This window comes from Mesitornis unicolor, unplaced genomic scaffold, assembly GCF_000695765.1.
Source record: "Mesitornis unicolor isolate BGI_N332 unplaced genomic scaffold, ASM69576v1 scaffold43829, whole genome shotgun sequence".
NCBI lineage: Eukaryota > Metazoa > Chordata > Aves > Mesitornithiformes > Mesitornithidae > Mesitornis > Mesitornis unicolor.
The window spans coordinates 32,278-50,142 of record NW_010206087.1 but is presented as its reverse complement, the minus strand read 5'-3'; the positions used below and the strand labels follow the sequence as shown (position 1 = coordinate 50,142).

Genomic DNA, 17,865 nt, shown 5'->3' with positions numbered 1-17,865 from the left:
AATTGTGTGTGTGTGTGTGTGTGTGTGTGTGTGTGTATGTTTATATGTGTGTTTAAAAAAAAATAAATCTGTAATCAGATAGGCATTCTTTTATATGCTTCCCTTTTAAGAACAAAAAGAGACCAATAGTTGGTATTTGTGTTGTTTTCTTCTTTGTCTTGGAGAAATGCTGGTGCTTTCTCACTATATGTGTTATGTAATGTGTTAGAAGCTGATGTTTGGCTATTGTGTTAATCTGGGTCTTTGTTTTTAGTAGCCTGTTTTAAGAAGTTTTGAGTTGTTAGTAGGCAAAACCAGCAGATAAAGAGTGTTGTCAGGAAGGCTTTAATGTTTTCAGAAGTTTTCTTTATAGACCTTTCCTCTCCTTGGTTTTTGGATTTCATCTTCAGCTGATCAAAGCCATCTTGTCTTTCAGGCTATGAATCGTTCCCTTGCAAATGTGATTCTAGGGGGCTATGGCACTACATCAACAGCTGGTGGGAAGCCCATGGAAATAACCGGAACCCACACAGAAATCAATGTGGACAATGCAATTGAAATGATAAAGGAAGCCAGCAATATTATTATTACTCCAGGTAAGACACTCTGGACTCATGTGGCAAGATGTTTAGAGAATGTGTTATTAAAAAAACCCAATCAAACAAACAAAACAAAACACTGGAGCCCATCTTGCAGTTGTAAAGTAGCAGCAGCGTGTCAGATATTGACTGGGTCTGTGGGATCTATTTTTGTTTCCAGGTTGGTCATCATTCCTCTGTGTAGACACACGTGTGCCACTTTATTTTTCCTTGTGTGTGTGTCTCTTCAAACTTTGTCCTATTTATTTAGATTTTAAATTCTTCTGTAAATTATGTTTACAGTTAATTTTGTGTACAGCTATTGTGGTGTGAGCTTCCAAGCACTACCATAGTACCAGTGGTACCAATAACTAAATACCTGTCCGTTTACTCAAAGAGAGGATTTTGTTTATGTCTTCTTCTTGTTTATGTCTTCTTCTCATCTGTTTGCTCAATTCTGCATTGTTTCATTAAACAGCAGAAGGAGGTCTAAAACTTAGTACACAATAAATACTAGAATTAAAGTAGAAAATACCTTGAAAACCAAAACATTGTGTTGTCAGAAACTATTATATTGGCTGTAGGCTCATATGGTTCAGTAGCACATTTCCTGTAAAGAGAAGTCAGGTACTGAATAGCTCAAGACTTGTTTTCCTTCAGCTGAATGGCACAGCTATTGTGTTAAATTTATTTTAGTGTTGGAATGAGAAGAATGCTAAAACCCAAAAGTTGTCTTTCATTTATGTTTCAGCTTAAATGAGAATATCAGTGAGGTGAGGTTCTCATTTGGGAAGTTTACCTTTGTTTCCAACCAGGCTTGCAAACATCTTCAAGGAGCTTGCCTCTTGCTGCTGTGGTCCAACTCTGAGGATACCATTAATAATTTATACTCTTCATTTTCTTCCTGGGCATTGTTGCTCAGATAGAAAGACTGTTGGCTGCTAAAAGCCATATTCAGCTACTGGATTTGCATTATGCAAATCTCAAATTCTGTTGAGGATAATAGTGGTGAAGTAATGTGATAGTAGCCTTTTAATAAATTTTTGAGTGTGTCTGTCTGAAACGTCCTTTTTTGACACAGAAAGGAACAGATATATTTGTGAATCTGAAACAAGTTACTTTTGTAGTTTGACTGGTCAAACCACTATGCTGTTAGTGGGCAGGAGACCAAAAAGAAGAAATGAGTTACAGTGATCAGGCTGGGAATATATGAATATCTGGGATGTGTGTGTGTATGGATATATATAGAAATTTTGTTTGTTTGTTTATTATTAATTATGAGATCTTCTATTTGTGTGGAAGGTGCATTTATTATCTGTAACTATTCTGTCTGCACTGAAGGAGAATAGCACCTTAAAATTTGGAATTTCTTCCAGGTTATGGTTTGTGTGCAGCAAAAGCTCAGTACCCTATAGCTGATCTGGTGAAAATGTTGAGAGAACAAGGGAAAAATGTCAGGTAAGTACTTCCTTGACAAAAAGTATTACAGGTGTTTTGTTTTTATCTCATTAAAATCCCCTACAAGTCTTTGTTTTGGTTTAAGTTTTATTTCAGTAGTCATTATTATGCTGATCTCTCTCTCAGAAATACTTGCTGGAGGAATGTTCTAGTCTTCTTAACCTGTAGCTGAATATTTAGAAATTTCGTACTTTAGTTCAAAAGATTTCTTATTCCCTTACTCTCTTCTTAAATCTGGGTTTTGAAAGTAGCCCCAGCAGTTGGAGAATAATTCTTTGTTATTTTTTTCAGTTTGGTTTTGTTTCATTTGGTGTCATGCTGAAGTTCAGTTAAAAAGAATGGCTTTAAAATTTAATTTATTGTAGCAACAAAATCTTACTTTCTTGACAGGTAATTTAGCTCCTTTAGATTCATATGCTCTGCCTTTGGATATCATATTATTTTTCTACAAAACAAGCAGCGAAGCTTTTTGTAAAATAAAACTTTAATGTAGCTTTTTGTATTGTGTTCAAGGGAACAGTTAGCAGCCTTTTCTAAAGATAGAGGTTGGAGAGCTCTGGGAAAGCAACCACTTTGTGGTAATATGTTACTGTGAGGAGTAATCACAACAGCTGACTTCAGTGCAGGGAGTATAGTTTTTCTTTATGCTTGAGAGGACATGCCTAACTTAAGTGGTTTGAATTGCCTTCTAGAGAAACCTCCATTAAGGTGGATTGTTTACTAGGCTAGAATAGCTTTAATATTGGGTTTTTTTTTTAAAGTCCTAATTTCCTAAGCAAATGGACCCCTCTGCTTGGGGAATAGTTAAAGTGGGTGTAATGGGAGTAGTTGAGGCTCCTAGGCAGGAAATGAGAGCCTGTATTACGGAGAAGTGTTTTCTGGGTTCAGTCTGGAATGAAGTGGAAGAGCAGATCAAGTAGCAACCTCTGCACCAAGAACGTGGGACTTCTTTGTTTGCTGGGATAACTGACTTGCATTAATAGAAGTAGTGTGTACTACTACACAGCAGTGTTTTTATATTAAAAAAAATACGGACAGTAACATTCAATTCTGGTTGGCATGTTTGAAACAATGCTGAAAAGAATTAATGACCCTGTAATGTTAGATGCCCTTCTTTGATTAAAAATCCACAGTGTAGCTTGCCTTTTTACTCTTCTACTAACCTTCTCTGCACTCTGGAATAGCTAAAGACATTTGGTCTGTTTTGATGAGAGGTGTCTTGCAGATGCTCAAGAGCTCCTGTTTTTGGACAGGTGTGCTGCACACAGTGCCTCTGCTAAAGTAGACCTCCTGTCTGCTGTGTTCCTTGAAATCCTAATAAGTAGTGTAATCTTAACGTTAGCAGCAGGACCTAAGCTTCCACAGGATATATACTGCTTGATTTCCCTTTGCCGCTTCCCAGCATTAGGGCTGTGGTATCTTCTCTCACACCATGCTTTGAAACTTTCTACAGTCTGATTTGTTCAGAAAGCAGCCAGTGAACATAGGAGATCTGAGGATGTAAACTTCTGTCACTATTTATTGTAACCTGAATCTTCACAGAATCACAGAATGGTTGAAGTTAGACATCTCTGGAGATTGTCTAGTTCAGCCAGCCCTCTTGCTCAAACCAGAGTCACCTGGAGCAGGTTGCTTAGTATCTTGTCCAGTTGGGGTTTTAATATCTGGTCTCCAGAGATGGGTATTTGACAGCCTCTCTGGACAAACTGTTCCAATGTTCAGTCACTCTTGGACTAAAACAAGATTTTCCAGTATTTCAGTTTGCAGCTGTTGTCTCCTTGTCTGTTCACTGGATGCCTCTGAGAAGAACCTGACTGTCATCTTTACTCCCCTCTATCAGTGTTTATACACAGCAATAAGATTCCCTTGAGCCTTCTCTTCTGCAGGCCAAAGAATCCCAGCTGTGAGCCTGTCCCCTGTTGACACATACTCCAATCTGTTAAGCAATTTATACCTACAACTCCTGGAAGTTTTTGCTATTGCAAGCAAGAGTGTTTCTGTAGTCTTTTGAATATTACATGGAAGGATTATTGGAGCGCATGTTGCCAGTCCCATGGGTTTATTCTGCTGGAGTGCTGCTCCAAAAGGTGGATTTAATTCTTAGGTGCCAGTGTTAGCCTCAAGTCCTTTCCTTCAGTTTTTCGTAGACCTTATAGATATTGAAAGTACTGGAAAGCTAACATCATGCCTCCTTTACTGATTGGGAAACTATTTTCTAATTATGGTAACATAATATTTTAAAACGAGTCAAGGCTTGGTTTTGAAACAAGATATTTGGATGTAGTTAGCCAGACTCATTCTCTGATTTCCATGTGTTTATTTCAATTATATGGTGACTTTCCTTTGGAATCAGTACTCTAGCAATTAGTTTTTCTTGGTTTTGTTTTTCTTCTTCCACTATTTTTCCAAGCTTATTGAAAAGTCACATATAAGTTTTTGCAGTGTTTTGCAGCACGTATTTTGATGTGTAACAGCAGGGTTGTTGTAGGGCTTAGCAGTAATTACTTGTTCGTGTTTACCCAGAGTGTTGCAATTTTGCATATAAAATTGCTTTATAGAGGTATTTTTTCAAAGGTACATGAGAAATGAGGGTGTGTGGTGGTGTATCTGCTTCTTGGAGCAGTTCTCTTCACACCTTATTTCTCCATGTTTAGCAAAAGTTCCGCATGTGTTCAAATAATGTTAAAAATTTTAAGACCTGATAGCTGTGCAACAAAAGAACCTTTCTTGGGTAAAGTGGTGACAGTGTCGCATGCTTTTGGCTTTCATTTTAGCACTTCTGTGGGAATGAGCTTTATTTTTTATCAGCCTTGGTGAAATAAAATACCATTGGTTTTGCCTTTTATGTTGGCTTTGCAGGGGAGAAATGTTGAATGAATCCTTGAAATAACTGGCTTATACTTTAAATGAGTCAATTTTAGGAAGGGATCACTGCAGTGGTTACCTAGTATTTTAATGAAATAAATCTGTATTTACAGTTTGTGGTAATTCAGGCCTTTCATCACTTTGCGGAGCTCCCACGGTGTTCATTGAGTGCAGCTGCTGTCCCTCTGGTTTCGGTAGGCCTGGAGTGCCTCAGGACCCTGGTGCACTCACCATCCAGATGTAGTGACACTCTCACACATCCGCTGTGGAGGGGTGCCAGCACGGACATACGATTGTCATCAATTTGTAATGCCCATACTGTGCCAAGAAAAATTGCATCTGTCATATGGTCTTTTTTGCTTCATGGCTCACAATTGATCCAGAGAAGCTGTTGTTTTAATTTACTTTGCCTATAACCATAACATTCTCAGTGAAGAGTGCAGATTATATAACATGATGCATAACCTTTGACTAGGATTTGAGTTTAAAAATACAGGAGAGTTTGGAAACTTCAGACTGTTTTAGTTATTAAATTGCATAGCTAACATCATCGCTTACTTGAGATAGTCTTGCAGCAGATCACATCTTTAATGCATTAGAAGGATCACATAGAAAGCTGGATATTGCTGATCTTTCATTATAGTTTTGTCTTGTTATGGATGGGTAAAACTTTTCGTTGGCTAAATCCTGTAGTCCCCAGAATCCATTGGCCGTGGAGAAGAAATGCTTGTTCTACAACTGGTGTCACATTTCTGCAAAGGTAGAATTGAGTAAATTGTTGAAAGTTCTTGCCTTATCAGAGTTCTTCAGCCATGTGCTGGGTTGTTTGTAGACCACTATTTGTGAAATTCTATATAATTAAATTACATTCTATAGGAATTCTATATGTAGAGACACAATTACTCTATAGTATTATAGTACAGTTTAAAACTGTATACATTCTCATATGTGCATTGGTAATGACGCTGTCCACATCCACAGCAAATTAACTGTCTTTTGCCACAGTATCACTTTCCTAAGACTTTTTCTATCAGTGTGTTTTCTTTTTCTGCATAGTAAGAAATTATTTATAAGAAAGATGTAGGGTGAAAGGACTCTTAAAATTGTGCTTTGCATAGGCGTCATGGAATCACACCAAAATGGCTACACGCACACAAATAATGAACTCAAGTAAGCTTTCAATCTGCAACTGAAATTAAGCAGATCACTCACCAAGACAACATCCCACTGACATTTAACAAATACAGGTTTGATATGCTGGTTGGGAATATTACCAGACACAGCTGAGTTAAGAATTCTTAAAGTTTTGGCCAAACAAAATGTGCACTCACTCACTTACCTAAAAGGGGAGGGCTCTCGATCTCGAGAAGTTTCCTTAAATGACGTCCCAACTCAAGGGGAGAGTCCCTGACTGCAGACCTGCTGCTCTGAGGAGGACTGACTCAAATGAGTCCTCTGGCAGGGCCCCATTTATACCCTGGTCGAATCTGATCTGTGGTCAATACATGGTCGTGTCAGCCCCTATTGGCTGAGGACCCCAACTTTCCCGCCTTTGACCCCCACTGTGTGGACCAGACATGAGCTGTGAGGGGGCAGGCAGTCCTGGTGCCGCCAGGGACAGAAACTTTAGCACTGTTTTTCTTGGGTCTTTCTCAGGTCTTTAGTAGGGTGGGTGCATCTGCCACAATAGGCTTTCTAAATCTAGCTCATAGTTAAGTATCACAGTTTTCTGGTAACTCTCGTAGTAGAGAGAAATGCAGAATTACCTCTTTAACAGCCTTCAAACTAGTTGCTAATACGTTAGTATTTTTGTTTTGTTTGTTTTGGTTTTTAACCTAATACTTATAGGTGGATATCTAGCAGGACATGGAATTTTGTCTTCTGATGCTGATGAATCTAATTACATTTGAGCACATGGACTCATGGGTTTCTTACATTTTTGAAAAAGTGACAGCATGGATTTAGTGTTAGATGTGCATTTTTTGATTTTTATTGTTACCTCTATGGCTGAGCTCTAATAAAATGTATTTAGGGTTTTGGTTTGTTTCTTCTTTTGTTCAAGTTGCTTGTGAGTAGTAGAACATGTGGATGGGCCAGGGGAAGTTTAAATTGGAGATTGTGGGGAAAAAAAAAAATCACTGGAAGAAGTGTTGGAACAGGCTGCCCAGGGAAGTGGTGAAGTCACCATGCCTGGAGATATTTAAATGATGGGTAGATGTGGCACTTAGGGACATGGTTTAGTGGTCGATTTGCCAGTGCCAGGTTAATTGTTGGAGTCTATGATCTTAAAGGTCTTTTCCAGCCTAAGTGATTTTTATGGTACCACCTACACACATTTACCTACAACTTAATAAAACCGATTAGCTTCAGTTGTTTAATTATATCAGTTTACAGTCATCGTTCTTTGTGGCTCTACAAGAAAATTTAGATGGATGTTAAAGGTTGAGCTGTTAGGATGCTGTCCAGCCAGTCTTAACATACTGCATAGCTCAGGTATGCATGAAATTACTGTCACTGTTGAATGGCAGTGTAAGAACACTGTGCGTTGATGCAAGTTTCTAGGCAGCTGAATTATGCTTATGAGGAACACACTATATGTGTACGTGTGTGTCAGCTCTCAGTAGTTTTCTTATAGCTAAATTAACTGGGCGGGTTCTGAATTATTAAAGCTGTAGATGAAGGGACAAGTGGAGTCCAACAGATCTGTTAGCTCAAGTGTCACATCGGCATAGAGAGAACTAGCAAACTGTGCTGTACCTGATCCACTTCTGCAAGGATGCGGTTGTAGCTGGGAGTGTATTTTTAGGTATATCATTGGTGCCATATGAGTCAGCCTCAGGTTCGAGTGGGTTTACTAGGTCAATTGGTGATGCTTTGTGGAGGCAGGCTCTTCTTTCTTCCCTGCAGTTGGGTTCTTGGGAAGGCTGTTAGGGAGCCAGTACCAACCCTCACTTAAGTATGCTTAATTTAACTAATTTAATTCAATTTAAATTTAACTGACCTGACTGAGAGACACTGTGCTTAGTCCATACCGAAGTGCTGTTTCTGGTGACAAGTTGTTTCCTCAGGCAGACACCGGGCCTAAGCTAACTAAACTGGCTATGTTGTTTTGATGCTAGTAATCTACATTGTCATCTATATTGTGTGATGAGAGCATTATACTATGATACATAGAAGTTGTGCTACACTGCAACTGTTGTTATATGGCAGGATTAAAGCTGTAGAATATCTGTATGATGCATTTCTTAGTTTATCTAGGGGTGTATGTGTTTGGTTTTTTTATTTTCCCTCCTGTTACCTTGAAATAATAGATTATTGTCTGTACTGGAAACAGAGGCATAGATGTGTCAAAGCACAAATACAATGAATAGGGTAGGGGAAAGAAGAGGTGAGGCAAAACCCTTGGGTAAATTATTCTCTCTGTATACAGCATGTGAAGTGTTGAGTAAGCTGAATTAGGCATCAGCCAGATGTTACTTACTTACATCACTCTGTCCGGCTTTGACATAACGACAGCAATGCTATCTTTACATGGATGAAGTGATTTTGAAACACTTCTGCGTTGGGTTGGGTAGGTGCTAGCTCTTTCAGTATTGATTACAACAGTGTTATCTAGCCAGTTATAGTAAAAATAGATGCTGGCTTTCTGAACTGTATAAAATGTAATTTCCATTCCGAGATTTTTTTAGTAATTTTTCATGCAATAGTTGTCTTTTTCATACTACTATAATTAACTTCATATGACTTTAGGTAACTTCTCCCCTGCCTCTGAATTTAAGTTCTCTCTGTGCTGAAAATGCTGTCCTAGATATGACATCTATGTTGGGAGTTTTAGATTTTTAGTGTAATTTTAGGAGAAAATGTTGCACTCTGTATAGCAAAAGAAGGTTCAAAATATGAAGTAATTTTTCAGTGTGCTGTGTTGTCTTTCTAAGGCTAAAAAGTATCCGAAGGAGGCTGAATAAAAAGGCTGAATGTCTTGCCTGGTACTCATGCTGTTTATATTTGAAGTCTTAGGAGCAAGGAGGTGTATGTTCACTTGGGTGTATGACAATTGGTGATGGTAAGCAAGCCCCACGTTACATGGTCAGGGTCAAGAGAAAAAATTGCTGGTGAATTGTTTTTCAGTGAACTACGAAAATTATGTTCCAAGTCAGACACAACATGATTGTGAGTCTTTGTTATGCATAAAGTATACGTAGACTGAAAACTTAATGTCATGTAAACAGAAAGTCAGAATAAGTGTGAGATATCTGCTCGATTTAAAAAGCAGCCAACCAACCTAAGGGAGTTCTAGCCTAACTGATAATAAAAGCATATCAAAGAAACTTAACAATATTTCACTTTAAAACAGTTTTACCATAAAACATGTCCCTTTCAGAACACAAATTATTTAAAAAAACTTTTAATATAAATGAAGTTTATCTTTTGAACATCTGGGAGAGTATATGTGATAAAATGTTTCTGCAGTAATGCATATAGCTTTGAAGAACTGCTACTGTTATGAGTCGGGAGCCAGATACACAGCTTTTATAAGGCATGATGTGAGCCGTCAAGCATTTTAGCTATCTTCCATGCTTACCTGAATGCTGCTTTCAATTGGACAGGCTATTTTCACTCCAGATATTTGTAGATCTTATCTTGTGAAATAATGGAAACCTTAGAGAGCCAGATATTTTCAGTTACTCTTTGACACACTTGCACTTGCACATCCTGTTTCAAGAGGTACTGGCAGGCTAACTGTCATATTTGGGTAACAGGCTTTTAGAATCAGACTTCTGGGAGTCACTTCAGTATTTGTCCAAAAAACTTTTATACGAGCAGCCTTCTCAAACCTTGTGAATACGCAGTATATGGTTTCAAGCAGAGTGGCAGAAGTCTCTAACTTCTGGTGGCTGATGCTGTAACTCTTCCTGAACAAAGATAATTTGTCCCTTTCTCTTCTTCTTTCTTTGCCTCTTGCCAGGAATAGTGAAGTCAAAGGTGAAATTCATTCTTTTGGCAGCTTAAATTTTGACTTTCAAGCCCTCGAAATAAGATTGTGTGTGTATATAGTACTTAATAGAAACCTCACGAGTATTTTGTTTTGTGCATTGCCAAAACAGCTTTGGTCACAAAGGCACTCGAATAATTTTATTAGAAACAGAAGAGAATTTTGTTGGAAAATCTTTTTTCACTGCCAGAGAAGTGATGGGTTTTCTCAAGTGTGCTTCAGAATAAGAGTTCTCCTACTGTACTGTAAGTGATTGAATTTGGTACACTTCAGGACTAGCTGCAGCACTACACATGGCTTATATTACTGAATGAGTGGTGTGAAATGTAAGCTGTTGCTGTTTTGTCCTTTTTCTGAATTTAGATATTATCCTTTGCAACAGGATCCCAAATGTTTACTAGCTGAATACGATCCATTATCTTTGTTTCTTTAAAAGCATTCCTTTTAAAGCTAGCTTTTAGCCTGCTGTTTGACCTAGAGCTTAAAATTGCGGTATATCTAGTATTATGTGGATTAATCGTATGTCCTTAATTTTGTTTCTGGAGTTCCAATTGTCTCATCTTTGCATTGTCTTAATGTTGCCTTGCTGGCGGATTGCTCAGTTGCCCTTTTAAGGATGTATTTGTACAGTGTTAAATTCACAAGTAATTTATGTTGTTTGGACTGTGACTTGTGGACCATCAGTGATGTGTTACCCACTTCTATTGCAGTGGAATTAAAAATAGAAATATGTGACAATCCCTTTGTCATGGCAAGTTGATTTATCAGTCTTTCCCTTCTTTCTGAAGAAGTTCAAGGACCTGTTACTGCATTCCTGACTCACTTGGATTTCTGCTTAGTAATTTCTGTTAAGAAATCCAAGAATTTTCAGTTTTCACTAGGATGTCTCTTCCAGAGTACATGTAGGCTTCCTTACTAAACATTTAAATTCAGCTATATACAATGTTCATCTGAGGCATTTCTGGTGTGCTAGAGACAGGATTAAATTTGGTGATAGCTCCAGAGCTGGAAAGAGAGAAAATGCACAGGACAGTAGACATTAATTTGCCTAGTTTATTCAGGGCTGGTAGGTGGGTGGAAGAGTACAATCTGCCCACAAGAAATAGATTTGCTTCTAACCAGAACACAGCTTTGGGAGTTGCAGCTAAACAAGTTTAACATCTCTGTTCTGAATTTTGTCAGATTTTCACTCTTGCAGAACTGTATGCATGTCTTAACACCCCCTGCTGCCACCCTGTGTGTCTGTCTGAATTTTTAGTAACTCATAATCAGTGTGTTTAAGTTGTTTTTGAGCTCTTCTGAAAACATTTCTTAAATTGTTGTGCTTAAACTGTTATAGCTTCCTAGCTCTTCACCTTCTCACTCCTCCTTCTTTATTTAGGTTTTTTTCCCCACCTAAGATTGATCATGAGGAGAAGGTGGCATGTTAACCTAATTCAACAAAGCGTTGTCTTGTGCTTGAAGTAGAATTCCTGCTAATTTTTGCGTTGGAGTGTTAAGACTATGATAACCAGGCTTATGGTAGAGATACCTGAGTCAATAGGGTAATTTGCCAAGGGCATTTGTTACTCTAGGAGTGCTTTTGCTCCTGGAAGGCTGCAGTCCTTTGGCCTTTTCATAAAGACTGTGACATTGTTGCCAGTTCATTCACTGTGTGGTACTTTCACTTTTCAGTGATGTAGGAGACCTGCAAAGCATATTAACGTGAATGGTGGTTTTGCAGCAAAAAGGCTTATTCATAAGAAAACAAAGGTATCTGTGACAGGGTTTTAAATATGGTACTGCTTGGAAGATGGATGTGAATGCTTGCTGTGTGTGAGGTGGCTTGGGCTGATGATTGTAGCCTGGTAAGTGGTAAAATAGTCCTATTACTTTCAAAAGTAATTGAGGAAAAACTTGTCGGCATAAGCTATTGCTGAGTGGAAAATTTACTCTGTTGGTCCATCTTGCAGTGACATGTTCCCAGGCATTTGTGGCTATGAGTGCCTTCTGTTTGTCACTAGAAGTGTTCAGTAGGGTGTCCAAAGACATTTTCCAGGTGCAGCAACTTTCTGGAAGAGTCTTCTTATGGTGGAAGGATTGAAAAATGTACTCCTAGCTAATTTAGTTTTCCAGGGGAATAAGCATATTCTTTTGCATACCTTACATCAGTCATACTTGTAACTTCACAGGAAAGGAACAGCTGCTCTCTAGGTGAAGCATCAAATCTACAGTCCTTGTTCCCTTTTCCCACCCACACAGTTCCCTACAGCACTGGAAAAGTAATTATGATGTTGTTAAGGCTTAACCATTTCTTTTTATTAATTTGCATGTGTGCTTATACTTAAGAACTTCTCAGCCTTGTGGGACACGTGCCTTGTGGCAATTCTACTGTGTAAAACAGAGTGGTCAGTGCTTATTAATGGGGATGGACTTTCTTTCCTGTTAGGTTTGGTATTCACCCTGTGGCTGGCCGTATGCCTGGTCAGCTGAACGTACTCCTAGCAGAAGCTGGTGTCCCTTATGATATCGTACTGGAAATGGATGAGATCAACGAAGACTTCCCAGGTTAGCATGAGAGCTATAAGTTTCCAGTAGACTGGATTTGATCTTGTCAATTTTTATTTGATTCTGGTTTTACATTTCACAAGGATTTTAAAAATAGAAAATCTCAGTTAAGCTATTAATTTTCTCTTTGTGCCCGTTTTCTGTTCTGTGCCAGTGATACCACTGTAGAGGAGCAGACGTCTTTATTTTGCAGTCTGAGTGCTCTCCCAGCTGACAGCAAGTGAGCACAGAGGAAAACAAGAAATAGTCTGACTCAGAAGCAGAAAGCTGAGTAGCAGAGAGTACAGACAGTGAGAGCAAAGGGAAATACTGAATGGTGAAGTATAAAAAAGAGTAGATATTGTAGGGAAGTTAAATAGGCCTGTGAAACTTGTGTCCTTCAGAACCAAGAAAACAGTTGTAGTTTCTTTAGTTGCTTGTAGCTGTTAAATAAATGACAAATGTTGTCTTTTTATCACAGTTATTGCTCCATACAGGAAAACTGCTGTTAGTTCTTTAGTTCAGGCGTTATGGACAACTTGACCTTGTCCTGTCTTGCAAACCAATATAGCATTGTATAGACAACTTCTTGCTTTACATCTTACATATTTATTTAAAAAATCAGAAAGCTGCTGATAAAAGTTGGGATTTTTTTTGAAAGAATATTTGAAGAAAAAGCCAGGCACTAAGAAATTTGGTGATACTATGTGTATATAAAACCATATTTAAATATGAAAGGATTTAGCTTTTGTGTGGCAGAATGGTCTAAGGAGTTTCTTGAAATGAGGTTGTGGATGCTTGCAGTTTGCTGGAGGTAGGTAGTAGCACACTTGGACTCTCACAGATGACTTGCCTGGTACATTTGTGAAATATTTGTGAATGAAGTGCCCATTAATTGTAGAGAGCTTACCATAAGGAGTGGTTCTGCCTCTAAAGATAAGATTTAATACAAAGATGTACATTAGCCTGAGTGTTCTGGTTTCAGATAATCTTTCATCAATTTTATTTTCTTTGTCTTGCTGTAGAAACTGACTTAGTCCTTGTAATTGGTGCAAATGATACAGTTAATTCAGCAGCTCAGGAAGATCCAAACTCTATCATCGCTGGAATGCCAGTTCTTGAGGTTTGGAAGTCCAAACAGGTGAGATTAGCAGAGATGTGCTAGCACGTATCTTAGGTAGCATGCTTTTAAAAACATTGTTTATGGGATAAGCTAACAAGATTCTCCTACTCTTCTGGTTTCCATGAGAAGCTTTTCTGCAAGGTGTCCAGCAAAAGAATCAGTACTTAGGAAGCGTGATGTGCTGTTTGTGATTTTATAATCATCAGCAAGTACTTTACTGAGACCAATGATGACTGTAGTAGAAAAGACCAATTGAAGCATTTCTACTAAAAAGATGTGATTAGTATAAATTATGTTCTGCTCACATCTGCAGCCCTGAAGCTTTTCTGTACAAATACCAGCTTTTTAAAGTTTATAGGAAATTTGATTGACAACTTTAACATTGAGGTGGAAATACAAAAATTAATAACATGCATGCATGCATAAATAAATAAAAACAAAAAAACCCAAACCAAAACAAAAAAAACCAACGAAACAATGAGTGGCTGGGTTGAGTAGAGGGTTTAGTCTGTCCAGATTGAACTGATAGTTTAGGTAACCTCACCAGTTTTGTTTTTTGAAAGCAACATCATCTGATCTGAAGTACATATACTTGAGTTTTCTTGATGTGAAATCTCTGATCTCGTGTTCTGAACTGAAACATAGCCTCAGTTCTTCTGTGGGTTAACCATTCAAATACTGAGTCATAGTCACATATGTTTATCAGTGTTTTGTGCATAGCAGTGTATTGCCATTTGAGAAATTAACATGTATATCCTTAAAGTTGGTAAAGCTTCACAGTTTTTCTGTTGAAGGTGCCATGGTTAACTAATTTGACATTTAATAGCTGAAACTAGCTGAAATTTATTGTAGGATTTTTAATTTGGGTTATTTTTACTTGTATTTTATTTTTTTAAATCCCATATATATGAAATAATACAGAGTGATACTCTGAAGAAGTACCAGAGAGCATTGCACCAAGTACTGATGTGAATGCTCATCTGAATTGTGTTGGTGTCAAGGAATTGGATTCTAAAAATATTTCAAAAATAAAGTCTAAAAAGCCTTCTATATTATAATCATCAGTGCCCATATTGCTTTGACTTTATTACATGGAATAAAGCAAAAGCATATGCATGTGTAGTGTCCACAGTCTCTTCATCTAACATGTAATATTGTATTTTACAATAAAATGTTTCTGAAACTGGTCCAGCTATCAATTTGTCTGCTATATTAACATTTGAAATACAGTTTTGTAGCAGTTAGCACCCTGTTTTGGCCAGGGATCTCTCTTCCTCTCCCTTTGTGGAGGTTGGTTTTGTGTTGTCTTTGAGGGGACATGGTGGTTGGTTTTTACTGTTTCGAACATGAACTCTTTATATGCAGGTCATTGTAATGAAGAGATCTTTGGGAGTCGGTTATGCAGCGGTGGACAATCCAATCTTCTACAAACCCAATACTGCTATGTTACTGGGAGATGCTAAGAAGACTTGTGATGCCCTGCAGGTCAAAGTCAGGGAATCGTATCAAAGCTAAATACTGATTTATATTTCACTCAGATGCAGCTGGCATTTTTTTAGAAGACTGCATTGACTCCTAGGAGATGTAGTTCACTTGGGGATATAGACTTTTATGAAAGAATGGGCATATTAGCCCTTCAAACTAAATCTCCCATGAGGCAATGCATTAAAGAATGAAAATGTGCTTTTTAAGGTTAACATTGAGCTGTTAGAAGCAGAAAGTAATAACTTGTGATGATCTTTTTATAAGTAGTTAGTGGCCTTTTCTTCTTAACTGTCTGTACTTCTGTCACGGAAATTAATTTCAAAATACTGTGCTGCCAAAATTGTATTCTGTCATATCATCAAAGCTGTTCTTTGGCCTGTATGGACAAAACAACTATTTATTTCTTCAAAACTTAAATCAAAATTGCAAATAGATGCAAGCAGATGCAAATAGATGCTTCCGTGATTTGAGATTCTAAACATAATGCCCTGTTAAATCTCTATAGAAAAATTGAACTTTCTTTTGTGAATGCTGTGAATTCAAAATAAAGTTCCACATTTTTGTAGTGCCCACTTACATTGTGTAAAAGGAAACACAGGATTTCAGGGACCTTCCAAGTGATCTTTAAGCCTGACAAGGAAATATACACTTACTTGCATGGCTAAACTGTTTTAAGCAGCTGCTGAATTCTTAATCTTTTTCAATTGTTGCCTTTTTAAGTGTCTAAGGAGAAATATGGTCCAGTTCACAGAATTTGGGCCACAGTGTTTCAGGTTATGTTCACTTAGACTTATAACTGTTTTTACTATTTCAAAATGTAGTGATGCTTTCTTAATTAACATTTTTTTGATGGTGGAAAAGGCACTTTTTAACATAATTAAGATGCTGGAGTTTTTTAGATTTTTTTCCTAAATATATAAGCTATTGTTTGGGCAGCATAGAAACATACCAGACTTAAAATTCAGTGTTTTGATTATTTGACTTCTCCCTAATCTAATTAAAAGCACTGTTAAATTCCCCTAATAAGTTCAGCAAAGAATAAATTTACAATTATGACATAGATTGCTGTTTTGTTTTTATTATGTTAAGTGTACTTGAGTGGAACTCAAATATTTGCCTAATAAAATGAATCTGTCAAGTTTCCATAATGATGTAGCAACTGTCCATGGTGACTAAAGCTAAATAGAAATAGCTGAGCTTGTGTTGGAAAGCATTCATATCTGGGGATTACAAACTATTGTGAAGTATGTATTGAAATTAATCCATCTTGATTGATAGAACAAACATTTTTATAACACCATGTATAGAGACCTCATATGAAATGTAGTATTTCTACTTAGCTACCTCTGTTTTTACGTGGAGATCACTTAAAACACAGACATTGAACAGGTGCATTAACAAATGTAACAGTGGATGAAAGAAACTACCCTTTTTGCAAATCTCTTTTATATAATTGATATAAATATTGTCGTGTAAGCATTAATATGTTGTACACTGCAGGAAAAGACTTGTAATTAAATTTTAATTTAAAACATTGCAGCAGCTATATTTGAATGTAGCATGTATGGCCTCTTGATTTCATTGTATACAACTACTGTTTTAGATCTGAAAAAAAAAGGAAGGAAATTGGAGAAGGGGAAAGACAAATAATCCTGAGTCTCCCTCCCAGCTAAGCAAAAACGGGATTTGAAGGGAGTTAACATCCTTAAGTATTAATTTTTCTTGTCACACTTGAGGTGTCTAACTGCAGTATGCAACATGTCTCTGCTTATAAGTAGTTAATATAAAACTTAGCTTTTATAAAAAAAGACAAACGAGGAGGGGGAAACATTTTTTTTTCCTTTGTATTCAGGGAAAAAACCCCACACTGTTATGTTGGATCAGAGGTACCAGTGTTATCTTTAAAACTGTGCTTTACCATCGAACACCAGGTAATTGTTGAAGTGCTAATAAAATCTTGATTAATTTACTTTATTGATCGCTGCCTCTTTTCTCTCCTTTTGTGTTTCATGATAGGTAAGTAGCCTGAGATTCTTTCTGGGAGTTAGAAGATCAAAATGCCACCAATGGATGTTGTAAGCAGGAGGTAGTAAAAAGGAATCATAGTGAAATCTGCATATTTCTTTTTTTTTTTTAATTTGAATGATTCCTTAAATCATTCTAGGTATGTCTGATTTCACCTGACTGTGGCAACTTTACTGTGAGCTTTTCTAGTAAATGAAGAGAATTAGACAACTTCTGAGAGCAGTTGATCCCAGTATGTGTTACCTTTTTGACTTTAAAAAAAAAACCTACAAAAACCAAAAACCAAACCCCAAAACTGTAAGAACTATGGCTGTAAAAACTGGGTACTTCATTCTCCATTGGCTGAGATGCAAGATGAATCCTCTCCCTTTGAACCTTATACCACGTAAGTTTGCTTCAGCTCTTAGTTATTTAGTTCTATGAGATGGTAAAGTTGATTCTCGAGATGATTTCAGTTTCTGCCTTCAAAGTGAATGATTAATAATTTTAGCCATCTGATAGTCTGTTCAATTGTATCATTGCACAAGTCTGACATGCGGCTTTCATGTTTCCTTCAAGCTCTGGCCAAACTGAGACTTGAGGTCTCTTGTCTGATGTTGATTCACGAGGTAACCTCTTGACTGAGCAGCTCACCTGGGAAGCATCTGCCCACAGTGTATGCATTTGTAGTCTCACAAATGGTAAAGCCATAGTCTGGGTCCTTTTGTGGATCTGGCTGCTAGTTTAAAGATTTTACTGTCTCTACCCAATCTCCAGCTGCTTATCACCCAAAAGATATTCACTCTAGCCTGCCTGAAACAGGCTATGGAAATCTGTTCTGCTTCAATCATGGA

The 17,865-nt window shown here is 37.4% G+C and overlaps 1 protein-coding gene across 1 annotated transcript; it reads left to right on the top strand.

Annotated features, from left to right (window-relative positions):
• Nucleotides 1-418: 418 nt before the first annotated feature.
• LOC104546278 (NAD(P) transhydrogenase, mitochondrial-like) lies at nt 419-15,061 on the top strand. The gene is made up of 5 exons (XM_010191631.1): nt 419-575; nt 1,934-2,015; nt 12,302-12,420; nt 13,425-13,540; nt 14,888-15,061. The coding sequence occupies exons 1-5, from the start codon at nt 419-421 to the stop codon at nt 15,035-15,037; spliced, it is 624 nt and encodes a 207-aa protein (XP_010189933.1). The 3' UTR covers nt 15,038-15,061.
• The last annotated feature ends 2,804 nt before the right edge of the window (nt 15,062-17,865 follow it).

Bases quoted from the DNA above. Each gene is read 5' to 3' on its own strand.
- LOC104546278 (XM_010191631.1), top strand. From the start codon at position 419: ATGAATCGTTCCCTTGCAAATGTGATTCTAGGGGGCTATGGCACTACA. The intron at 12,421-13,424 runs GTTAGCATGAGA...GTCTTGCTGTAG, and splicing joins GATCAACGAAGACTTCCCAG to AAACTGACTTAGTCCTTGTA. The intron at 13,541-14,887 runs GTGAGATTAGCA...CTTTATATGCAG, and splicing joins AGGTTTGGAAGTCCAAACAG to GTCATTGTAATGAAGAGATC.